Source organism: Haematobia irritans, chromosome 5 (genome assembly GCF_050003625.1).
Source record: "Haematobia irritans isolate KBUSLIRL chromosome 5, ASM5000362v1, whole genome shotgun sequence".
Lineage (NCBI taxonomy): Eukaryota > Metazoa > Arthropoda > Insecta > Diptera > Muscidae > Haematobia > Haematobia irritans.
The window spans coordinates 38431664-38455709 of NC_134401.1; the positions used below are offsets into that span (position 1 = coordinate 38431664).

At 29.4% G+C, this 24046-nt stretch overlaps 1 protein-coding gene across 3 annotated transcripts in view; it reads left to right on the forward strand.

Moving 5' to 3' along the window:
* hrg (poly(A) polymerase hiiragi) overlaps window positions 1-22991 on the forward strand; it is a 31093-nt gene extending 8102 nt beyond the window's left edge. Inside the window, exons 2-11 of one of the 3 annotated variants that reach the window (XM_075309084.1) lie at window positions 1523-1719; window positions 1787-2564; window positions 3448-3644; window positions 3721-3935; window positions 6712-7147; window positions 10667-10900; window positions 10965-11736; window positions 22042-22201; window positions 22280-22507; window positions 22559-22991. In XM_075309084.1, the coding sequence (XP_075165199.1) occupies window positions 1802-2564; window positions 3448-3644; window positions 3721-3935; window positions 6712-7147; window positions 10667-10900; window positions 10965-11258 (2139 nt within the window). In that variant the 5' untranslated portion in view covers window positions 1523-1719; window positions 1787-1801 and the 3' untranslated portion in view covers window positions 11259-11736; window positions 22042-22201; window positions 22280-22507; window positions 22559-22991. Of the gene's footprint in view, window positions 1-1522; window positions 1720-1786; window positions 2565-3447; window positions 3645-3720; window positions 3936-6711; window positions 7148-10666; window positions 10901-10964; window positions 11737-22041; window positions 22202-22262 lie in introns of all 3 variants that reach the window. The other 2 variants (XM_075309083.1, XM_075309082.1) reach the window with 2 other exon arrangements.
* The last annotated feature ends 1055 nt before the right edge of the window (window positions 22992-24046 follow it).

A 24046-nucleotide genomic window follows, 5' to 3' on the forward strand; every position in this document is an offset into this window, starting at 1 on the left:
AAAGTGTATTTCTATAGAAAATTTTGTCAAAATTTTATTTCTATAAAAAATTTTGTCAAAATTTTATTTCTATAGAAAATTTTGTCAAAATTTTATTTCTATAGAAAATTTTGTCAAAATTTTATTTCTATAAAAAGTTTTGTCAAAATTTTATTTCTATAGAAAGTTTTTCAAAATTTTATTTCTATAGAAAATTTTGTCAAAATTTTATTTCTATAAAAAATTTTGTCAATATTTTATTTCTATAGAAAATTTTGTCAAAATTTTATTTCTATAGAAAATTTTGTCAAAATTTTATTTCTATAGAAAATTTTCTCAAAATTTTATTTCTATAGAAAATTTTGTCAAAATTTTATTTCTATAGAAAATTTTCTCAAAATTTTATTTCTATAGAAAATTTTCTCAAAATTATATTTCTATAGAAAATTTTGTCAAAATTTTATTTCTGTCAAAATTTTATTTCAATTCAAATTTTTATTTAATCAATTAAGCCCACTTGGACAATACATTGATAGATTTGAAAAAAGAAGTACAACAAGCTAAAGAAATAAATGGTTAAATAAATGTTTGAATTGAATTTCCATAGAAAATTTTGTCAAAATTGTATTTCTATGGAAAATTTTGTCAAAATTTTATTTTTATAGAAAATTTTGTCAATTTTTTTCAAAATTTTATACCTATAGAACATTTTTCTTAAAATTTTGTTTCTGTAGAAAATTTGTTCCAAAATTTTGTTTCTGTAGAAAATTTTGTCAAAATTTTATTTCTATAGAAAATTTTATTTCTATAGAAAATTTTGTCAAAATTTTGTTTCTGTAGAAAATTTTGTCAAAATTTTATTTCTATAGAAAATTTTGTCAAAATTTTTATTTCTATAGAAAATTTTGTCAAAGTTTTATTTCTATAGAAAATTTTGTCAAAATTTTTATTTCTATAGAAAATTTTGTCAAAATTTTATTTCTATACAAAATTTTGTTAAAATTTTATTTCTATAGAAAATTTTGTCAATATTTTATTTCTATAGAAAATTTTGTCAAAATTTTATTTCTATAGAAAATGTTTGTCAAAATTTTATTTCTATAGAAAATTTTGTCAAAATTTTATTTCTAGAGAAAATTTTGTCAAAATTTTATTTCTATAGAAAATTTTGTTAAGTGACGAAAAAATGTATAGCTTAAAAAGACTAAAGAAAGACAAGTATGTAAGTTAGTCCGTATGGCAACACTGTGGGAGTGTAATAAGTTTGTCATTCTGTTTGTAACACATCGATATATCAATTTCCAATATATAAAGTGTATAAATGGCCATCTGTCTGCCTGTTGCTTTACCCTTCAATAGGAAGTTTGTTGAATACGTAGACACTGCTATTTTTATTCGATTTGCCTAAAATTACAAATCTAGAGGATGGTGTAGATCAGTCGATGTTTTGATATAGCCCGAAACCGAATTACTGATTTGAACACATAAAAATTAAAACCCTTTTCAAAATCCTATTAAAAAAGCTTTTATTTTTCTATTTCAGATTTGTTCTACAGTAACGAAATAATAACCAGATCAATACACGCTGGATGAAGAATTTTAAGAAAATTCTTCAAAATTAAACGCTAAAGCGACATTTTTTATTTTATTAATTAACAAATATTTTCTATACTTAACTTGAAGAAATAAACATACGGGCCTAATATAAAGTTGTAGAGATTTTAACAAACACAAGAAAAGGTAAGACAACCTATAAAATTATATCAACAAGGTTCAACTCCTATATGTACTCTTTCTTTGTATTTAGCTCTCAAAATCAATAATGTGGAATTCGGACAAGCAACAACAAAACGGTGTAATAACCTCCTCCACAAATTCAACAACGACAACACAAAATAACAATAGTAATGGCTCAACAACGGCATCACGTAATCCTCCAAAACAATTGGGTATGACATCGGCCATTAGTTTGGCTGGCCCCAGACCAGAGGATATACAAAAATCCGAAGAGTTACGCAAAGCCTTAGAACCATATAAAGTCTTTGAGACAGAAGAGGAATTAAATCATCGCATGGAAATACTTGCCAAATTGAATACCCTAGTCAAACAATGGGTTAAAGATGTTTCCATTGCGAAAAATATGCCTGAGGCAGCTGCACAAAAACTCGGTGGTAAAATCTATACATTTGGTTCATATCGCCTGGGTGTTCATCATAAGGGTGCAGATATTGACGCATTGTGTGTGGCACCACGCAATATAGAACGTTCTGACTATTTTACATCATTCTTTGAATTGATGAAAAAACAACCTGAAGTTACCGAATGTCGGGCTGTAGAGGAAGCCTTTGTACCGGTAATAAAAATGAATTTTGATGGCATTGAAATAGATTTGTTGTTTGCCCGACTGTCTCTAAAAGAGATACCTGATGATTTTGATTTGCGTGATGATAATCTATTGAAGAATTTGGATCCACGTTCGGTACGCAGTTTAAATGGTTGTCGTGTAACAGATGAGATTTTATCCTTGGTACCTAATATAGAGAATTTTCGTTTGGCATTGCGTTCCATAAAATTATGGGCTAAAAGTAAGTACTATAAAAAACGCGTATATTAAAGTTGGGCATAGAAAAAAAATATGTAATAATTATTTTTAAGTCAAAATCGCAAAAATTCTAAAATCAGTAAAATTTTTAATTTGATCAATTATGTTTTTAATAGGATCAGTTAATTTTTAATTCGTGTCGTTGATTATTTCAATTAAAAATTAATTGTCGCCTACAGACTCCGGACTTGTTATCTATTGCCTACTTGCCAGCCGTCTACAAAGTCAGTCATCTACAGATTCATTCTCAGTCGCATCAACCCTGGTTCTCACTCCCTATAGACTCCAGTCTATAGTCTTTACCTGTAATTTACAGCTTCTATCCAGACGCCTACATACTCTTTCTCATCCATCTATGGACTCCTTCTCCGTCGTATGCAGACTATTTATCGCCTACAGACTTCTTGCCTTTATCTACAGCCTACTTCCCAGTTGTCTACAGATGCATCTCAGTTTTCACTTGCTATAGAATCCAGTCGTCTAGAGACTCCTTGTCTCTCATTTACAGCTTCTTTTCCAGACCTCTACAATTTCTTTCTCAATCATTTAAGGACTCCTTATTCGTCGCATAGACACTTTCTCCTGTAATTTGCAGGCACCTAAAGAATCCTTGTTGTTATCTACAGCTTATTTCCCAGGCGTCTGTAGAGTGCTTCTCAGTGCTAAAGACTCCTTATCCTTCGTATAAATACTACTTCTCCCCCGAAAATTTGTTCGATACTGAAGTAAGGACTAATTTCCGAAATTTTTCATGTATACAATATTACCATTGCACATTAGGTTTGGATCACCGTTTATTGTATTTTAATTTTATTTATTGTAGAAAATTATTGACATTTTATAAATTTCATATCTTTTTCCCCTAGAACATGGTATCTACTCCAATTCTTTGGGCTATTTTGGAGGTGTCACATGGGCCATGTTAGTGGCTCGTACATGTCAGTTATATCCAAATGCTACAGCTTCCACATTAGTACACAAATTCTTTTTGGTATTTTCTCGTTGGAAATGGCCGCATCCTGTATTATTAAAACATCCAGATAATGTTAATTTAAGATTTCCGGTAAAGTATTTCATTTTATATAACTAAAAGTCCTCTTGTAGTAACGCCTTGTTTTTGATTTTCATTTCATTATTAGGTCTGGGATCCCAGAGTAAATGCTTCAGATCGTTATCATTTAATGCCAATTATAACACCGGCATATCCACAACAGAACTCCACATTTAATGTATCGGAATCGACCAAGAAAGTTATATTAATGGAATTCAACAGAGGTATGACGACAACAGATGAAATTATGTTAGGTCGTGCCTCATGGGATAGATTATTTGAAGCACCAAGTTTCTTTTATAGGTAAGTTCATGATAATGCCAATATCTTTTCCATAGCAATAAAATTTTGACAAAATTTTCTATAGAAATAAAATTTTGACAAAATTTTCTATAGAAATAAAATTTTGACAAAATTTTCTATAGAAATAAAACTTTGACAAGATTTTCTATAGAAATAAAATTTTGGCAAAATTTCTATAGAAATAAAATTTTGACAAAATTTTCTATAGAAATAAAATTTTGACAAAATTTTCTATGGAAATAAAATTTTGACAAAATTTCCTATAGAAATAAAATTTTGAGAAAATTTTCTATAGAAATAAAACTTTTAGAAAATTTTCTATAGAAATAAAAAGTTGACAAAATTTTCTATAGAAATAAAATTTTGACAACATTTTCTATAGAAATAAAATTTTGAGAAAATTTTCTATAGAAATAAAACTTTTAGAAAATTCTCTATAGAAATAAAATTTTGACAAAATTTTCTATAGAAAATAAAATTTTGACAAAATTTTCTATAGAAATAAAATTTTGACAAAATTTTCTATAGAATAAAATTTTGAAAAAATTTTCTATAGAAATAAAATTTTGACAAAATTTTCTATAGAAGTAAAATTTTGGCAAAATTTTCTATAGAAATAAAATTTTGACAAAATTTTCTATAGAAATAATTTTTTTTCCAATTGATAATTGTTGATAAAAACGAGCTCGAGGTCTGGATGATTAATTTTTATTTATTCAATATTTCGTCTTTTCATTGAAAGACTTCATCAATGAAAAGACGAAATATTGAATAAATAAAAATTAATCATCCAGACCTCGAGCTCGTTTTTATCAACAATTATCAATTGGAAAATCTATATACAGGTCGAATATAATAAAAACATCCATTATATAAAAAATAAAATTTTGACAAAATTTTCTATAGAAATAAAATTTTGACAAAATTTTCTATAGACATAAAATTTTATCAAAATTTTCTATAGAAATAAAATTTTGACAAAATTGTCTATAGAAATAAAATTTTGACAAAATTTTCTATAGCAATAAAATTTTGATAAAACTTTCTATTGAAAAAAATTGGACAGAATTTTCTATAGAAATAAAATGTTTACAAAATTTTCTATAGAAATAAAATGTTAGCAAAATTTTCTATGGAAATAAAATTTTGACAAAATTCTCTATAGAAATAAAATTTTGACAAAATTCTCTAGAGAAACAAAATTTCGACAAAATTTTCTATAGAAATAAAATTTTGCAAAAATTTGATCTCTATAGAAAAAACAAATGACATTATTTTCTATAGAAATAAAATTTTAGCAAAATTTTCTATAGAAATAAAATTTTAGCAAAATTTTCTATAGAAATAAAATTTTGACAAAATTTTCTATAGTAATAAAATTTTGACAAAATTTTCTATAGAAATAAAATTTTGACAAAATTTTCTATAGAAATAAAATTTTGACAAAATTTTCTATAGAAATAAAAGTTTGACAAAATTTTCTATAGAAATAAAATTTTGACAAATTTTTCTATAGAAATAAAATTTTTACAAATTTTTCTTTAGAAATAAAATGTTGACAAAATTTTCTATACAAATAAAATTTTGACAAAATTTTCTACAGAAATAAAATTTTAACAAAATCTTCCATAGAAATCAAATTTTGACAAAACTTTCTATTGCAATAAAATTTTGATAACACTTTCTATAACAATAAAATTTTGATAAAACTTTCTATTGAAAAAATTCTGACAAATTTTTCTATAGAAATAAAATTTTGCCAAAATTTTCAACAGAAATAAAATTTTGACAAAATTGTCTATTGAAATAAAATTTTCGTATTTTGTTTTTTATTGTGGGTTTGTACTTCAATTTATTCCGGCATAAGCCGGCTATCATAAACCTTTTTTCGAAAGGTTCAAGTGTGGTTCACCTTGGATTTAGAGAATTGCCTGAATTTATTCTGATAATTGGTTGATAGTTTTTCTGCAAGGTAGAGGATGCTGATGAGGAATGTAGTAATTCCGAAACGTGCGTCAATCCAACCATCTTGCAGTCTATAGGGCTTTGCCCAAAAAAATTTGACAAACATTCTTTTCCTCTGTTGGTTAAGCTACTCTTGTAGTTTAGTCAACACAATGGTTTTAAACCTGAGATCAAAACAACAAATATGATTGAAGTACAAACCCACAATAAAAAACAAAACACGAATCAAGTAAGAGGAAGCACGCTCAAAATAAACCCAGCCAACTGCACTCAAATCGATGATTTATTTGATGGTGGCAAAGGAAAAGAGAAATGTTTGTATGAATTTATTTCGGCATAAGCCGGCTATCATAAAACTTTTTTCGGAAGGTTCAAGTGTGGTTCATATTGGGTTTAGTAAAATGCCTGAATTTATTCTGATAATTGGTTGCTAGTTCTGCTGCAAGTAGAGGATGCTGATGAGGAATATGGTAATTCCGAAACGTGCGTCCATCCAACCATATTGCAGTCTATAGGGCTTTGCCCAAATAAATTTGACAAATATTATTTTCCTCTGTTGGTTAAGCTACTCTTGTAGTTTAGTCAACAATGGTTTTAAAGCTGAAATCAAAACAAAAAATATGAAATAAAATTTTGCGAAAATTTTCTATGGCAATCAAATTTTGACAAAATTTTTTTATAGAAATAACATTTTGATAAAATTTTCTTAGAACTAAAATTAGACAAAAAGTCTAAGTTAAATCTTAAAATGTGGAGTATTAAAAATGTTTTTTCTTTTTTTAATTTCCTCTTTTTTTGTTCTCTTTCACAGATATCGTCATTTTATTGTACTTTTGGTTAACTCACAAACCGCTGATGATCATTTGGAATGGTGTGGTTTGGTCGAATCTAAAATTCGTTTACTTATTGGCAATTTGGAACGTAATCAACACATTTCATTGGCCCATGTCAATCCTAAATGTTTTGATCATAAGAAAGGCAACAACAACAATAACAATAACAACAATAATAATAATTCATGTTCACAGAATAGTAGTGGCAATGAGGATGATAAATCACAAGCAACATCCCTAGGCACAAGCGGCGGTGGTTCACAGCAATCAACATCTTCGTCATCGTCTTCACTTTCCACTTCACCATTCTGTTCAATGTGGTTTATAGGTTTAGAATTTGAACGTACGGAAAATCTCAATGTAGATCTAACAGAGAATATACAGAATTTCACAGAACATGTCATTCAACATGGTGTAAGTATATGGGAAATAAAATTATATATTGACAAAACCTTTATTTTTTTGTTTTTACCAATTATGGGAAAGAGTTTTTTTTGTCAGCAGTACTTTGGAATACCTTTAGAACTCTGATACATACTGTACTTATACATTTTTTACCCCACCCTTGGTCAATAAAATATGAAATTCCAAAAATTCTTCCCAGTACATAGTCAACAAAAAGAACCCTCTAAAATAGGTAAAAGAGTTGAAAACCCTGTGTCCACCCCGGACCGTAGACTCGACTGCAGTGAGAGTGGCAGGTCTGGGCAGAATTTATGAGGCATTTAGAAGCTACAAAGCTATGACAGTGTTCTTCATATCTTGCAATCAATTTCGAGAATGTTGTGTTTTTTTTTACAATCGAAATCGCCCTAAAGCTTTTGATGCAGTGAACCACAACACAACCCTCTTAAGGGATATTATGGAAACTGTCCTTCCTAATAATCTTAGGAGATGTTTAGCAAACTATAGATAAAAATTGTTGAGAACAATTTCTTAGAAATAAAATTTTGTATAGAATTGAAATTTTTTTAAAACATTAAAAACTCGACACATTTACAACTCCAGGAATATTTATGCACCAAAAAATTGTCACTAAAAGGAAAAATCATAATATATAATATTGAATGATATATAATATATATCATCATAATATGTTTTAAAATATAAGCAACAAAATTTAATCAAGAACTTCAAAATACATTTTTTTTTTTAATTTGGGAAAATTTTGGTCAAATTTTCTTAAAATGTTCGTAGATTATTTCTGAAACGAATGGCAACCGTGTTTGCAAGTTGAGATAAGGATTCTTCCCACATGCAGCATATTATGTGAATAAGTAAATCTTGTCCAATTTTTCTATAGAAATAAAATTTTGACAAAAATTTTTATAAAAATAAAGTTTGGACAACATTTTCTATAGAAATAAAATATTGCCAAAATTTTCTATAAAAGTAAAATGTTGAAAAAATAATTTTTAAAAAAAATTATAACAATAAAATTTTGACAAAATTTTCAAAAAAAAAAATTTTTTGACAAAATTTTCAATAAAAATAAAATTTTGACAAAATTTTCTATAAAAATAAAATTTTGACAAAATTTTCAATAAAAATAAAATTTTGACAAAATTTTCTATAGAAATAAAATTTTGACAAAATTTTCTATAGAAATAAAACCTTTAGAAAATTTTCTATAGAAATAAAATTTTGACAAAATTTTCTATAGAAATAAAACTTTTAGAAAATTTTGTATAGAAATAAAATTTTGACAAAATTTTGTATAGAAATAAAATTTTGACAAAATTTTCTATAGAAATAAAATTTTGACAAAATTTTCTATAGAATAAAATTTTGAAAAAATTTTCTATAGAAATAAAATTTTGACAACATTTTCTATAGAAGTAAAATTTTGGCAAAATTTTCTATAGACATAAAATTTTGACAAAATTTTCAACAGAAATAAAATTTTGACAAAATTTTCTATAGAATAAAATTTTGACAAAATTTTGAGAAAATTTTCTATAGAAATAAAACTTTTAGAAAATTCTCTATAGAAATAAAATTTTGACAAAATTTTCTATAGCAATAAAATTTTCTATAGAAATAACATTTTGCCAAAATTTTCTATAGAAATAAAATTTTTACAAAATTTTCTATAAAAATAAAATATTTTGTTGTTGTTTTTGATTTCAGCTTAAAACTATGTATTGACTAAACTACAAGCGTAGCTTAACCAATAGAGGAAAAGAATGTTGTGGTTGTCAACCATCTTGCAGTCTATAGGGCTTTGCCCAAATAAATTTGACAAACCTTCTTCTCCTCTGTTGGTTAAGCTACACTTGTAGTTTAGTCAATGAATGGTTTTAAGCTGAAATCAAAAACAACAACAATTTCATCATTGTTGAAAACACCAACAATAACAAAACAAAACGAATGAATAAAATTTTTTTATAAAAATAAAATTTTGACAAAATTTCTATAAAAATATCTTTTTTTATAAAAATAAAATTTTGAAAAATTTTTTTATATAAATAAAAGTTTGACTGACCAAATTTTCTATAGAAATAAAATTTGTACAAAATTTCTGTAGAAATAAAATTTTGCCAAAATTTTCTATAAAAATAAAAATTTTACAAGATCTTCTATAAAAATAAAAATTTATAAAAATAAAGAAAAAAATAAAAAAATTTGCCAAAATTTTCTATAAAAATAAAAATTTTACAAGATCTTCTATAAAAATAAAAATTTTACAAAATTTCCTACACAAAAAAATTTATAAAAATAAAATTTTCTATAGAAATAAAATTTTGGCAAAAGTTTTTTTGAAATAAAATTTTGCCAAAATTTTCCATAGAAATGAAATTTTGCCAAAATTTTCTATAGAAATAAAATTTTGCCAAAATTTTCTATAAAAATAAAATTTCGACAAAATTTTCTATAAAAATAAAAATTTTACAAGATCTTCTATAAAAATGAAAATTTGACAAAATTTTCTATAAAAGTAAAATGTTTTGTTGTTGTTTTTGATTTCAGCTTAAAACCATGTATTGACTAAACTACAAGTGTAGCTTAACCAACAGAGGAAAAGAACGTTGTAGTTGCCAACCATCTTGAAATAATAAATAAAATTTTGAAAATAATTTTTTTTTATAAAAATAAAATTTTGACAAAATTTTCTATAAAAATAAATTTTTTTATAAAAGTAAAATTTTGACAAAATTTTCTATAGAAATAAAATTTTCACAAAATTTTCTATAGAAATAAAATTTTCACAATATTTTCTATATAAATAAAATTTTGACTGACCAAATTTTCTATAGAAATAAAATTTGGACGAAATTTTCTATAAAAATAAAAATTTTACAAGATTTTCTATAAAAATAAAATTTTGACAAAATTTTCTATAAAAATAAAATTTTGAAAAAATTTTCTATAAAAATAAAATTTTCACAAAATTTTCTATATAAATAAAATTTTGACTGATTAAATTTTTATAGAAATAAAATTTTGAACATTTTTTTGTTTTTTTTAGTTTTTGGTAAAATTTGCTTCAAATTTTGGTAGATTATTTTTGGCTCGATTGGCAACCGTGCTTGCAGGTTGAGACAAGTATTCTTCATGGCAGCATTAGGAAGCAACATATCACATATTTTTTATCTCGATTAGACAAAGCTAATTCCTATCCAGTCAATTCGTCGCCAATCTGTATCTGGATTTTTCATTTCCTCTCTCTATGTAACCACTCAATACAATGAATGGGTAAAATGTGTGGATATAGATAGCCACATGGAAACCAATGTCAACGAAATTATTGAGTATAAGCTAAATTTATGTGCGATTGCTTAACATTTGAAGGTTCCCATGTTGACGCAATATTGTTAGTTCCTATGAGTTTTTTCCTATGGCGGAGTATCCCTTGTTTACCAACTTTTAGCCATTTACTTTCCTGTTTCCAGCAAATCCATAAAAAAACGATTTTTTTTCTTTCATTCATAGGTAAATATCAAAATGTTAAAGGAGGGCATGTCCATTGAAGCTCGTCATGTCAAACGGAAACAATTGTCTCAGTATTTAGATGGTGATTTTCTGAAGAGGGAACGCAAATCTATGGACAGTCATAATAGTTTTAATAATGCGATAATGGCCAATCGTAAAAGACTCTCCAGTGAAATGCTACAAAAGGAAAACAGTAATGGCAGTAACAGCAAGCGCTCACGTGTCAGTGAATCGGTAATAAAGATGGAACAATAAAATATGATAAAAAGTTTAATATTATATTTATTTTTTTTTGTAGAATGAAGAAAATTCAAATGCTTCAAGTGATATGGGAGGAGCGACAACACCAACAACACCCACCTCGTCACAGCAAACACCGCCGACTTTTAATAGTTCTACAAAACAGACAACAACATCTTCTGCAATGCCAGTGGAAGATCATTCGGACAATAGTAATAGTGGCAGTACAGTTGGTGGTAGCGGTGGTGGTGGTAGTAATTCTGCGGCAAATAATGGTAGCGGCACAGCTGCAACAGCAACATCGACAGCAGCAGCATCAACACAACCAGCTACCGAAGTGGCATGCTCGTGACCGCATCTCTATCCTCCCACACATACGTTGTTGACCCATAGTTCGCCACATCCTCTACATAATACGCATAAATTTCGTAAAAACAATAATGCCGCTGCAGCTGCCAATTCCAATAGCATTTTTTGCCAACGTTTAACATCGTCCTCCTCTGCCGCCGCCGGCGCCTCGTCCACCGCCTCAGGCTCAGCGTCACCAACAGGAAATCCATCATTATACAATCGTCATGCTAGACGTCTATCTAATTCATATGGCAATAGCCACAATCATCATCATAAGCAGCATCATTTACATCAGCAGCATCCGTTACATGGACACCAGCAACATTTATCCATAAACAAGAATACCAGCAACAATAGCAATGGCAACATCAACACCAACAACAACAACAACATCAATAGTAATAATGTTATTCACAATTTATCAGATACCGAAACAACAAGTGGAACTACGGCTCCTGCTCCAATTGAAACCATAACTTGTAAGTTTTTATCTCAATTCGATTTTGATTCCTCGTATTCATCGTCCCATTCTCTTTGATCATTATTCGGAAGATAAAACCATAAACCAAAAAAGCTTTGTCTTCAAACATATTCATCCATATATAGCATTGCATTTTTCTTTTCATCCAACATTTGCATTTGAATTCACTTCATTCACAATTTCCCACACTCCCTCCTTCTCTATACTTTCATCTATTTTTGTATGTGTGTATATGTACATAACATATATGTATACATTATATTCACTTCTTTTTTAATTCTACTTTAAAATTTTTTTAGGAAAATTTTTTTACAAATTATTTAATATACCCTTAGATATATATAAAATTTTTTTTAATTTTTTTTAGAAAAATTTTAATAAAAGAAAAAAAAACAAAAAAAAAAAAACAAAAAAAAGAAAAAACTTAAAAAATGAAAAAAGAGAAAAAAAGAGAGAAAAAACAATAATTTTAAAACAAATTTATATTTTTTTATGAAACAAAAAATTAATAAAAATTTAAAAAAATAAAAAAAGAAAATGACAAAAAATATATAAAAAAAAAAACAAAAAAAAGAAAAGATTTGCTATAAATGTTGATTTTTGATTTGAAAGTTATTTTTACGTTTCTTTGCCAAGAAAAAAATTACTTTTATGTTTCTCTATATGGTTTTGGGTTTTTCATTCTACCTTTTTCCCTTGAGCTTTAAAATTAAAGAGTTAATATAAAATGTTTCCATATGAGGTTTCCCAATTGCTGTCACTTTTCCAGTTGCCTAGAAGAATATTCTCCCATATTTCGATATTCGGAATCGCAAAGAAAAAATCGTGATATTTTCGGACTTCAATCCATTTTCAATTTCAACTTTATTTTAACTCTATTGCCAAAATTAAAATTTATTGCCACAGTCGTCCACATTTGGGAGGTCCATTTATGAAAGATTAATTTTAATGCGATATATCAAACGTCTCACGAAAAGTCTCCACAATTGAGAGGTGTCCGTTTTTCGGAGTGTCCAAGTTTAAGAGGTTTTACTGTTAACAGTTTATTGAAGAATTTTTTATGGAAAAGTAGGTTTAAAGTTTAATTTAATTTTTCGAATATGGGGGTTAAGTATAACAGGTTGGCTGATAAGTCCCCGGTCTAACAAAGAAAAACGCATTTTTTTTGTCAAAATTCGTTTTTATTATTCAACATAGTTCCCTTCAAGAGCGATAAAATGATTATAACGACCTTCCAATTTTTTGATACCATTTTGGTAGTACTCCTTCGGTCTTGCCTCAAAATAGGCCTCAGTTTCGGCGATCACCTCTTCATTGCAGCCAAATTTTTTCCCTGCGAGCATCCTTTTGAGGTCTGAGAACAAGAAAAAGTCGCTGGGGCCCAGATCTGGAGAATACGGTTGGTGGTGGAGCAATTCGAAGCCCAATTCATGAATTTTCGCCATCGTTCTCAATGACTTGTGGCACGTTGCGTTGTCTTGGTGGAACAAAACTTTTTATACCCTGCGCCACACTGTGGAACAGGGTATTATAAGTTAGTGCATATGTTTGTAACACCGAGATAGACGAGATAGACACATGGTGTCTTTGGCAATCATGCTCAGGGTGGGTCCCTGAGTCGATATAACCATGTCCGTCTGTCCGTCCGTCCGTCTGTCTGTGAACACATTTTTGTGATCAAAGTCTAGGTCGCAATTTAAGTCCAATCGCCTTCAAATTTTGGACATGTTCCTAATTTGGGTCAGAATAGAACCCTATTGATTTTGGAAGAAATCGGTTCAGATTTAGATATAGCCCCCATATATATCTTTCGCCCGATATGCACTAATATGGACCCAGCAGCCAGAGTTTTATACCGATTTGCTTGAAATTTTGTACAAACATAACACTTAGTCGTATAGTCAAGTGTGCAAAATTTGATTGAAATCGGTTCAGCTCTCATATATATCTTTCGCCCGATATGGACTAATATGGTCCTAAAAGCCAGAGTTTTGGCCCAATTTGGTTGAAGTTTTGCACAGGGAGTAGATTTAGCATTGTAGCTATGCGTGCCAAATTTGGTTGAAATCGATTCAGATTTAGATATAGCTCCCATATATATCTTTCGTCCGATATGCACTTATATGGACCCAGAAGCCAGAGTTTTATCCCGATTAGCTTGAAATTTTGCACAAGGAGTACAATTGGTAGTATAGTCATGTGTGCCAAATTTGATTGAAATCGGTTCAGATTTAGATATAGCTTCCATATATATTTTTGGCCCGATATGGACTTATATGGCCCCAGAAGCCAGAGTTTTGGCCCAATTTGGTTGAAATTTTGCACTAGGAGTACAATTAGTAATATAGTCATTGTGCCAAATTTGATTGAAATCGGTTCAGATTTAGATATAGCTCCCATATATATGTTTTTCTGATTTCGACAAAAATGGTCAAAATACCAACATTTTCCTTGTTAAATCGCCACTGCTTCGTCGAAAAGTTGTAAAAATGACTAATTTTCCTAAACTAACACATATATATCGAGCGATAAATCATAAATAAACTTTTGCGAAGTTTCCTTAAAATTGCTTCAGATTTAAATGTTTCCCATATTTTTTACTAAAATTGTGTTCCACCCTAGTGCATTAGCCAACTTAAAGTTTGAGTCTATAGATTTTGTAAAAGTCTATCAAATTCTGTCCAAATCGAGTGATATTTAAATGTATGTATTTGGGACAAACCTTTATATATAGGATGTGATATGGTATCGAAAATTTAGATCTACAAAGTGGTGCAGGGTATAATATAGTCAGCCCCGCCCGACTTTAGACTTTCCTTACTTGTTTCTTCTTCATATGGGGCCGTTTTGCCGCGATTTCGACCTTCAAACGCTCCAATAACACCATATAATAGTCACTGTTGATGGTTTTTCCCTTCTCAAGATAATCGATAAAAATTATTCCATGCGCATCCCAAAAAAACAGAGGCCATTACTTTGCCAGCGGAATTTTGAGTCTTTCCACGCTTCGGAGACGGTTCACCGATCGCTGTCCACGCAGCCGACTGTCGATTGAACTCAGGAGTGTAGTGATGGAGCCATGTTTCATCCATTGTCACATATCGACGGAAAAACTTGGGTGTATTACGAGTTAACAGCTGCTAACACCGCTCAGAATCATCAAGACGTTGTTGTTTTTGGTCAAATGTGAGCTCGCGCGGCACCCATTTTGCACAGAGCTTCCGCATATCCAAATATTGATGAATGATATGGCCAACACGTTCCTTTGATATCTTTAAGGCCTCTGCTATCTCGGTCAACTTCATTTTACGGTCATTCAAAATCATTTTGTGGATTTTTTGATGTTTTCGTCGGTGACCAACTCTTTCGGGCGTGCACTGCGTTCACCGTCCTCCGTGCTCATTTCACCATGCTTGAATTTTGTATACCAATCAATTATTGTTGATTGCCCTGGGGCAGAGTCCGGAAACTCATTATCAAGCCAAGTTTTTGCTTCCACCGTATTTTTCCCTTCAGAAAACAGTATTTTATCCAAACACGAAATTCCTTTTTTCCATTTTTTTCACAATAACAAAAGTTGCTTCACAAAAGACGCTCTATCTCACAAACTAATTGACTTACAGTCGTCAAATTTTGACACGAATCATTTGAAGGTTGGTACTATATAAAAATAATATGCATTTAATACTAGCGACGCCATCTATGTGTTAGACCGGGGACTTATCAGCCAACCTGTTATATGGGCAAACGAAAATATTGCGATTCCGAATATAGGAATTGGGGAAATAAATTTTTGTTTGCTATTTTTGAAGTGGAAATATATTTTGTTATAAGGGAACAGCAAACCCTTCAAAAATAGAAATCCAAAGAAATTAGCAAAATCGGTCCACGAAGAGTGCCAATTAGATTCATTGGGGTACAAATTATTGCCACAAATATTTTACTATATGGAAGTATTTGGTTGTTTCAGAAAGTCAGGATGTTCAAAATAAGATAGAAATTGTTCATGTATGTTTGCAATAGGTTATTGAGGTTATATTAACGACAACAATTTACATCATGGATATTATAAAAAATATTGTAGGGTTGGGCATTGTAGTTCATTGAAATGATCACACATTTTAGCTCTATAGTTTAGTTAGTTTACTAGTTCATTGTCGGACAATGAATGCTCTTGAAAAAGAATAGATTATTCTTGATCGTATATATAGAGTGGGAGGTTGGTTAGTTGAGTTAATCCACTATTCCCCGCTAGAGGCACTGCTGGTTATTCCATGTATAGCTTTTTTGTTGATGTTAGTAAAGCGTTGTATCTCTATTTTATTTACATCAAGTTGTAAAATATATATTAAAAATTTAGTGATATTAGGGTCAGGAACAATTCTAGTTTCGTTTTTGAAAAATGAATGCGTGGTAAGTAACATTTGAAGAAAGCTAAGGAAGTCACTTTAAAATTATTACTAAGGCCCTCTTCACTCAGTGTGGTTGGTAATGAGAAATTATTACAAAAATATTCTTTGGATTTTTGAAGGGAAAACTTGAGGGGTATATTAAGTTCGTGATGTTCTTGTGAGATATAAATCATACATAAACCGGTTTTATAAATCATACATAAACCGGTTCGACTATTTGGATTCTCAATTATGAAATTTCAAATCTGGAATCCAGTATACCTAAAAATAAGTATACCAGTTTAGGCCCGTAAAGGTACTTCTTTGATATCGCCTCTTTGTTAGTCGTCATTGCTCCGCTATTAAGAAACTATCTTGTCTACAAATTTAACTATTTCACTATCAGAGGGGATATTTAAGTGAGATTTTTTAACAGCTCAGCCGAACTGAGTATCACGAACACACCCCTTTGGCTTTAACAAAGGGGTTGTGTGCCCAAAACAAAAGCAACAAAATTTAATCAAGAACTTCAAAATACATTTTTTTTTTTAATTTTGGAAAATTTTGGTCAAATTTTCTTAAAATGTTGGTAGATTATTTCTGAAACGAATGGCAACCGTGTTTGCAAGTTGAGATAAGGATTCTTCCCACATGCAGCATATTATGTGAATAAGTAAATCTTGTCCAATTTTTCTATAGAAATAAAATTTTGACAAAAATTTTTATAAAAATAAAGTTTGGACAACATTTTCTATAGAAATAAAATATTGCCAAAATTTTCTACAGAAATAAAATTTAGCCAAAATTTTCTATAGAAATAAAATTTTGCCAAATTTTCTATAGAAATAAAATTTTGCCAAAATTTTCTATAAAAGTAAAATGTTGAAAAAATTTTCTATAAAAATAAAAATTTTACAAGATCTCCTATAAAAATAAAAATTTTACAAAATGTCCTATTTAAAAAAAAATTATAAAAATAAAATTTTGACAAAATTTTCTATAAAAATAAAATTTTGACAAAATTTTCAATAAAAATAAAATTTTGACAAAATTTTCTATAGAAATAAAATTTTGACAACATTTTCTATAGAAATAAAATTTTGACAAAATTTTCTATAGAAATAAAACTTCAAGAAAATTTTCTATAGAAATAAAATTTTGACAAAATTTTCTATAGAAATAAAATTTTGACAAAATTTTCTATAGAAATAAAATTTTGACAAAATTTTCTATAGAAATAAAATTTTGAAAAAATTTTCTATAGAAATAAATTTTTGACAAAATTTTCTATAGAAATAAAATTTTGACAAATTTTTCTATAGAAATAAAATTTTGACAAAATTTTCGATAGAAATAAAATTTTGACAAAATTTTCTATAGAAATAAAATTTTGACAAAATTTTCTATAGAAATAAAATGTTGACAAAATTTTCTATAGAAATAAAATTTTGACAAAATTTTCTATAGAAATAAAATTTTGACAAAATTTTCTATAGAAATAAAATGTTGACAAATTTTTCTATAGAAATAAAATATTGACAAAATGTTCTATGGAAATAAAATTTTGACTAAATTTTCTATAGAAATAAAATTTCGACAAAATAGAAATAAAATTTCGAATACATTTTCTGTAGAAATAAATTTTGACAAAATTTTCTGTAGAAATAATATTGTGAATAATATTGTTAATTTTGACAGAATTTTCTATGGAAATAAATTTTTGACAAATTTTTCTAAGAAATAAAATTTTGACAAAATTTTCTATAGAAATAAAATTTTGACAATTTTTTTATAGAAATAAAATTTTGAAAAAAAAAAATCCTATAGAACTGAAATTTTGACAAATTTTTCTATAGAAATAAAATTTTGACATAATAGAAATAAAATTTCGACAACATTTTCTATAGAAATAAAATTTTGACAACATTTTCTGTAGAAATGCATTTTGACAAAATAGAAATAAAATTTCGAATACATTTTCTGTAGAAATAAATTTTGACAAAATTTTCTGTAGAAATAATATTGTGAATAATATTTTTAATTTTGACAGAATTTTCTATGGAAATAAAACTTTAAGAAAATTTTCTATAGAAATAAAATTTTGACAAAATTTTCTATAGAAATAAAATTTTGACAAAATTTTCTATAGAAATAAAATTTTGACAAAATTTTCTATAGAAATAAAATTTTGACATAATAGAAATAAAATTTCGACAACATTTTCTATAGAAATAAAATTTTGACAACATTTTCTGTAGAAATTAATTTTGACAAAATTTTCTGTAGAAAAGAAAATTTTTTATTGAAACAAAAAAATTTTAATTTTTGTTTTAGGCCATATTTTGAAAGTCTCACTTTTTCTGCCTTTTGTAGAAGTAGTAACTTTCTGTTGTTGGTGCAAACTAAAAATATTGAAACTTTCGACACATTTACAATTCAAAGGATGTTCAAAAATAATAAATAAACTTCTAAAATAAAATAATAAAGCATTTCTTTTGAAAAAACATTTTTTCATAACAACTACAACAATTTGATCACACACTGCAAAATAATATTTTTTATTTGGTAAATTTTTTTTAAATTATGGTACATTATTTTTGGATCGAGTGGCAGCCTTGATCCCCACGCCCATTTTGGCTTAAAGGAAGTAGTACACATTTTAAGTTCCCTTCGCTGCAAAATGTTCAACCGGCTTTAGCATAGGTGGTGAAGATCTCCCTTATCAATGAGTTCTGCTCGATTCTATGTTAAGCTTGATGATAAGAAACCTCCTTTTTATAGCCGAAAGCATTAAGAGAAGCTTTGAAACACTCAAAAATGTCACCGGAGATAAACCACAACGGTTTGTATCGAATGTTGGCATGGTAACCATTGCATCGCGGTGGCACTCTTGGTGTTCTTGGGGTTGGTCTATATTAGCCTCTATATAGAAATTCGGTTTATGTGAACAACAGGATAGCTGACACGAAGTTCAAGACGGACACAATTTAATGACACTGACTCATTTTAGAAAATTATGAACACAAATTAAATAAAATTAATAAATAAAATTAATAAATAAATTAAATTAAATTTATTTAAAATTTATTTTAAATAAATGTGAGCTATTCCGAATTCCGAATTTATTAAAATTTTGTATGGTGTGTTTGTACAAACATTTTTTCTCGTATATTATTCAGTAAGCATAATGTAATTAAAATTATCTAAATTCCCTCACATTTGGCAAATTTAACTAATTTCCATAAACTTTCATCAGCAATAGAAATTTACGTGGATATTTTTTTTCTGAGGGTAGACCTTATAGGTCAACGTTGTTTTTTTTTTCGGGAATTCCTGGGATTTTACCATATTTTCGTGCCGCTTTACCAAAATAAGAAAGAGAAATAAGTGTTGAAATTCTCCGGAATATGTTTTACAACATATATAAAAATTAATCTAAATACCACAACAAATGATTTTTGCACCATTGGGTTAATATTGTCTTACACTGGAAAAAATATTCCACAGTTTGAAAGGTTTCGTCTTTACTTTAATTATTTGTTTTTTTATTCTGAGCCAAAGGAGCTACTAAGGATACATTTAACACTTAAGAACCCAGCAAAAAAAGCGTCGTCAAAAAAAGTACTGAAAATGTTCTTTTTGGATCCGGAAGTGATGCAAAACTTGTGCAGAAGCGATGAATTTAACATGGGCTTGTCATAGAACGGATGTTCACCATTTCAACAGCTGTTGCACTGAATTTGTATCACTTTCTAAGGTGAGATCCGAATTCAGTATCATCGATGTGAATTAAAACATTTTATGATTTATTGCCAAATAAAAAACTTTTATAATTTTCAACAACATTTAAATAAATTGTACCATTTTATAAATTCCCAGCAAAAAAAGCGTCGCCAAAAAAGTAATGAAAATGTTCTTTTTTGGATCCGGAAGTGGTGCAAAATTGACACAGAGGCGATGAATTTAACATGGACTTGTCATAGGACAGAGGTTCTCGATTTCAACAGCCGGTGCACTGAATTTGCATCACTTCTTTAGGTGTGATCCGAATTCAGTGTTTTGGATGTAAATTAAAAAATTCTGTTATATTTTTTCAAATCAATAATTTTTATAATTTTTAATGGATTCTAACGCTTGTCTGAAACGTGTGAACTCAAATATTTTCAAAAGTTCACAATTTTTTCAAATTGGATTCAGCATTTTTTCGACAAAATTTAAATAGTTCATTATGAATTCTTAAAGTGTTTTTAACACATTTGAAATAAAAAAGTTATAATTACCCATTAAAAATATGAAAAAGCATGTTATAAAAATGGAATGAAAATAACTTCCTGTGTAGTTAAAATAAAGAACATCATTGGGAGTACATCTTCTGGAAGTGCTTTTAAAGTTGTGCCTTTGGAAGAACTTCCAAATTTTTTGCTGGGTTATTAAAGTTAAAATTATCCGTTAAAAATATGAAAAAAGTGAGTTATAAAAATTGAATTTAAAAAACTTCCTATGAAGTTAAAATAAAGAACATCTTTGGGAGGACATTTTTGTAAGTACTTTTAAAGTTGTGCCTCTAGAACAACTTCCATTTTTTGCTGGGAAGTGGTTCAGATTTATTATGTAAAAATAACCATTTTAAAGTTGAATCTCCTAAATTTAAGGATAAAACGCCTTCAATCAAAGTTTTAAAAATCAACATCAAGTAAAAAAAAGAATGTGGAAACCTTGGACCTTCGAAAATATTATTCCGTGTGAAATTCGAAACTGCACACAATGGACTGAATAGTCTAAGTGAGCCTGAAAGGGCTGCCTTTAACTTTAACTTTAACCTAAGCTAAGAATAGGAAATTTATACCGAATATGTTTAGAGAGGATTTTATTATTTAGTCCGATTCTGAATTGAATCGAAAATAAAAGCATGGGCGTTTATAAACCCCCAAATTCTATTTAATCTCTTTCATCCAATTATTTGACAATATCGAAAATAGATTCACTCAAAGTGCTATATAATTTATAAGCGCGTCTTTTGATGGATAGGGCTAACTAAAATTCATATGGATATAATTTTCGTAGGTTCTATCTATGTATCATTCAGGGAACTTCCATATTAGCGGTGTGTACGCTGTCCCTAGGTTAGGTTAGGTTAGGTTAGGTGGCAGCCCGATGTATCAGGCTCACTTAGACTATTCAGTCCATTGGTGAACTTCTCTCTTATCACTGAGTGCTGCCCGATTCCATGTTAAGCTCAATGACAAGGGACCTCCTTTTTATAGCCGAGTCCGAACGGCGTTCCACATTGCAGTGAAACCACTTAGAGAAGCTTTGAAACCCTCAGAAATGTCACCAGCATTACTGAGGTGGGCTAATCCACCGCTGACAAACTGTTTGGTGTTCGGTCGAAGGAGGAATCGAACCCACGACCTTGTGTATGCAAGGCGGGCATGCTAACCATTGCACTACGGTGGCTCCCTGTCCCTACGTTACGGAGATGAGGTCTCTCGAAACGTATTGAAGTTTTCTAGTACCATAATCTGATCATTAAGTTACGAGCAATTGTTTTGGGGATGAATTTGCTGTATACCAAAGGTTGAGAGAACCAAAAGTTCGCCTTGACCATGCTTTCCCTGGCATTGATTTGTTTTTCTTTACAAAACAAAAAAAAAAACAAAATATCATCGTTTATGTTTTACATTTTGCTGGGAAGATACCATAGAAATTGCAGTTTCCCTCCCTATGTATGGCTTAGAATTTAAGACATTTCCTTAAATTAAATCAACATATAAACATAGAAAAAAAACATTTTAAGGTAGTAAAAATATTGCATATGAACAAAAATCATGAATTGTTACTAATTAATAATTGTCTTTTTTATTTTTTCTTTTCTGTTTTTCCCCTCTTCAATTTCGTTTCATATTTAACAGTGTCATAAGGCGCATATAACCTCTAACGCTCCATGTATACCCATACCAGCCCTCTCCCCAATCTAGATTTAGGATTTAGCTATAAGGACTATTGGTTTAAAGCCACGCGATTACATTGGAAAGAAAGAAAGAGAAAAAATACAGAAAACAAAAGAAAAAGGTTGGTACTTGAAGGATATTTCTTAAAATTCCTCTTTATTTATAAGAAGATATTGCTAAAGAATTTCTATAATTACAGAATATCAAACAAAAATCCACAATAATTTGTGCACATGGTACATGTTAAAGAAATAAATTCATAATAAAAAAACTCGAGGAAAAGTGTTGGAATGGTAACACTTGCCAGCCAGATTTATCTACCCAAAATCTCTATCTCTATGAAACTAGAAAGGCATCGTTAACTCATTTTTGGAGATGTTGTAGTTTTGCTAGAGACCTCATTTTGAGCATCATCAGAATAAAATTGGTAACAAAATAATTGTTATTAATATTTGTATATTTTACAGCTTTCAAAAAGCTTTATAAATTACCATTATTCGCAATGCCGCCGCCCATACCAACTACACTACAACTTTTCTAAGATGGATTCTCTACGCACCCCCGCCCCCAGACCAACACTTTCATCGATATCATGACGAAAGGTAGAAAAGTCTAAGACGCTGGGATTTAAACCAAATGGAGATGGATCTAGCCAAACCCTTCTTCGTTGTCTTTAGCCTAGCAACTATGATGATGACCTGATGACCAACATTCTTCCTCGGCAAAAACAACTTAAGTAAAACGCAATCTATTTTAATTTTTTTCCACCATTAGAAAGTAAAAAACAAATAACTCCTTTTTTTTGATGGTTTATATTTACACTCATATTCATGAGAAATACGAAAAGAGAGAAAAGCAAGAAAACTGAAAAAAGGTAAATCAATTAAAAAAATATATCAAATTTTTTCCCCCATCTACAAGAACTTTAATTTTATTAAATAACCATAAAAATAATAAAACAAGCAAACAAAAAAACATAATAAAAATAAAGTGAAAAATATAAAAATAATAAAAAAAATTAATAATAACAAAAAACCCAACAAACAAAAAAATACATGTGTTTTATTTTTATATATATGGATGGGTTAATATAAAGAAGTATATTAGGCCGAATCTTATGTACCCTCGACCATGGATTTTGTACAAAATTCTACCAAAGACTGTGGACCACAACCGGATTGCATGGGTTGTTGTTGTTGTAACAGTTTTTAATGTAGTTTCATCCATTTTGTTCTATGCTTGTGTAGTTCGGCTGGTAGCCAGATCAAGGAACTCTGCGACAAGGATGGGGTGTGTCCAGAGTGATCTGGTAGTGAGACGGGTAGGCTTAGCTGGGCAAGCAAAAAGGTGACGAGTGTCATGTGGCCCACGTGGGACACACGTCAGCTACGCTGCTATCAATCACTGATAAGAATGAATTGAGGCGGCTGCACTTGCCTGATCTTAGTTGGGCCAAAACTACCCTTGTCTGCCGTGGGTGGTCTCTCTCCTCCGGTGCAATGGGCGGCGGTCGGACTCCGAGAACAGGGTTAACCTTGTAGCTTCTCACCGCATCAGCTACAGTATCCTCATGAATCCTGTTCAGACCTGTCTGGTATGCTGCCTGATCAGGAGGCTCTCTTTTGTAACGCTGGATCTCGGACTCTGGAAGGTGAAGATCAACCCTTACATTCCTGGGTGGAGGTTGTCTATCCACAAGATGGTGATTCGGACGACATCTTCGATGGCAACCCAAGAGGTACTGCTTTGACAACATGTAGTTGTGTCGACGCACTGGGATGATCTTGGTCTCCGCATAAAGGTGATCCAGGGGTGTACTGCGGAGACATCCTGTTGCGGTTCTAAGGACAGCGTTCTGACAGGTCTGTATGTTATTCCACTGCGTATCGCTCGTTTGAGGTGTCCACACTGTCGCTGCATAGTTTAGCACTGACCGGCCAATTGCCTTATATGTAGTTAACAAGGT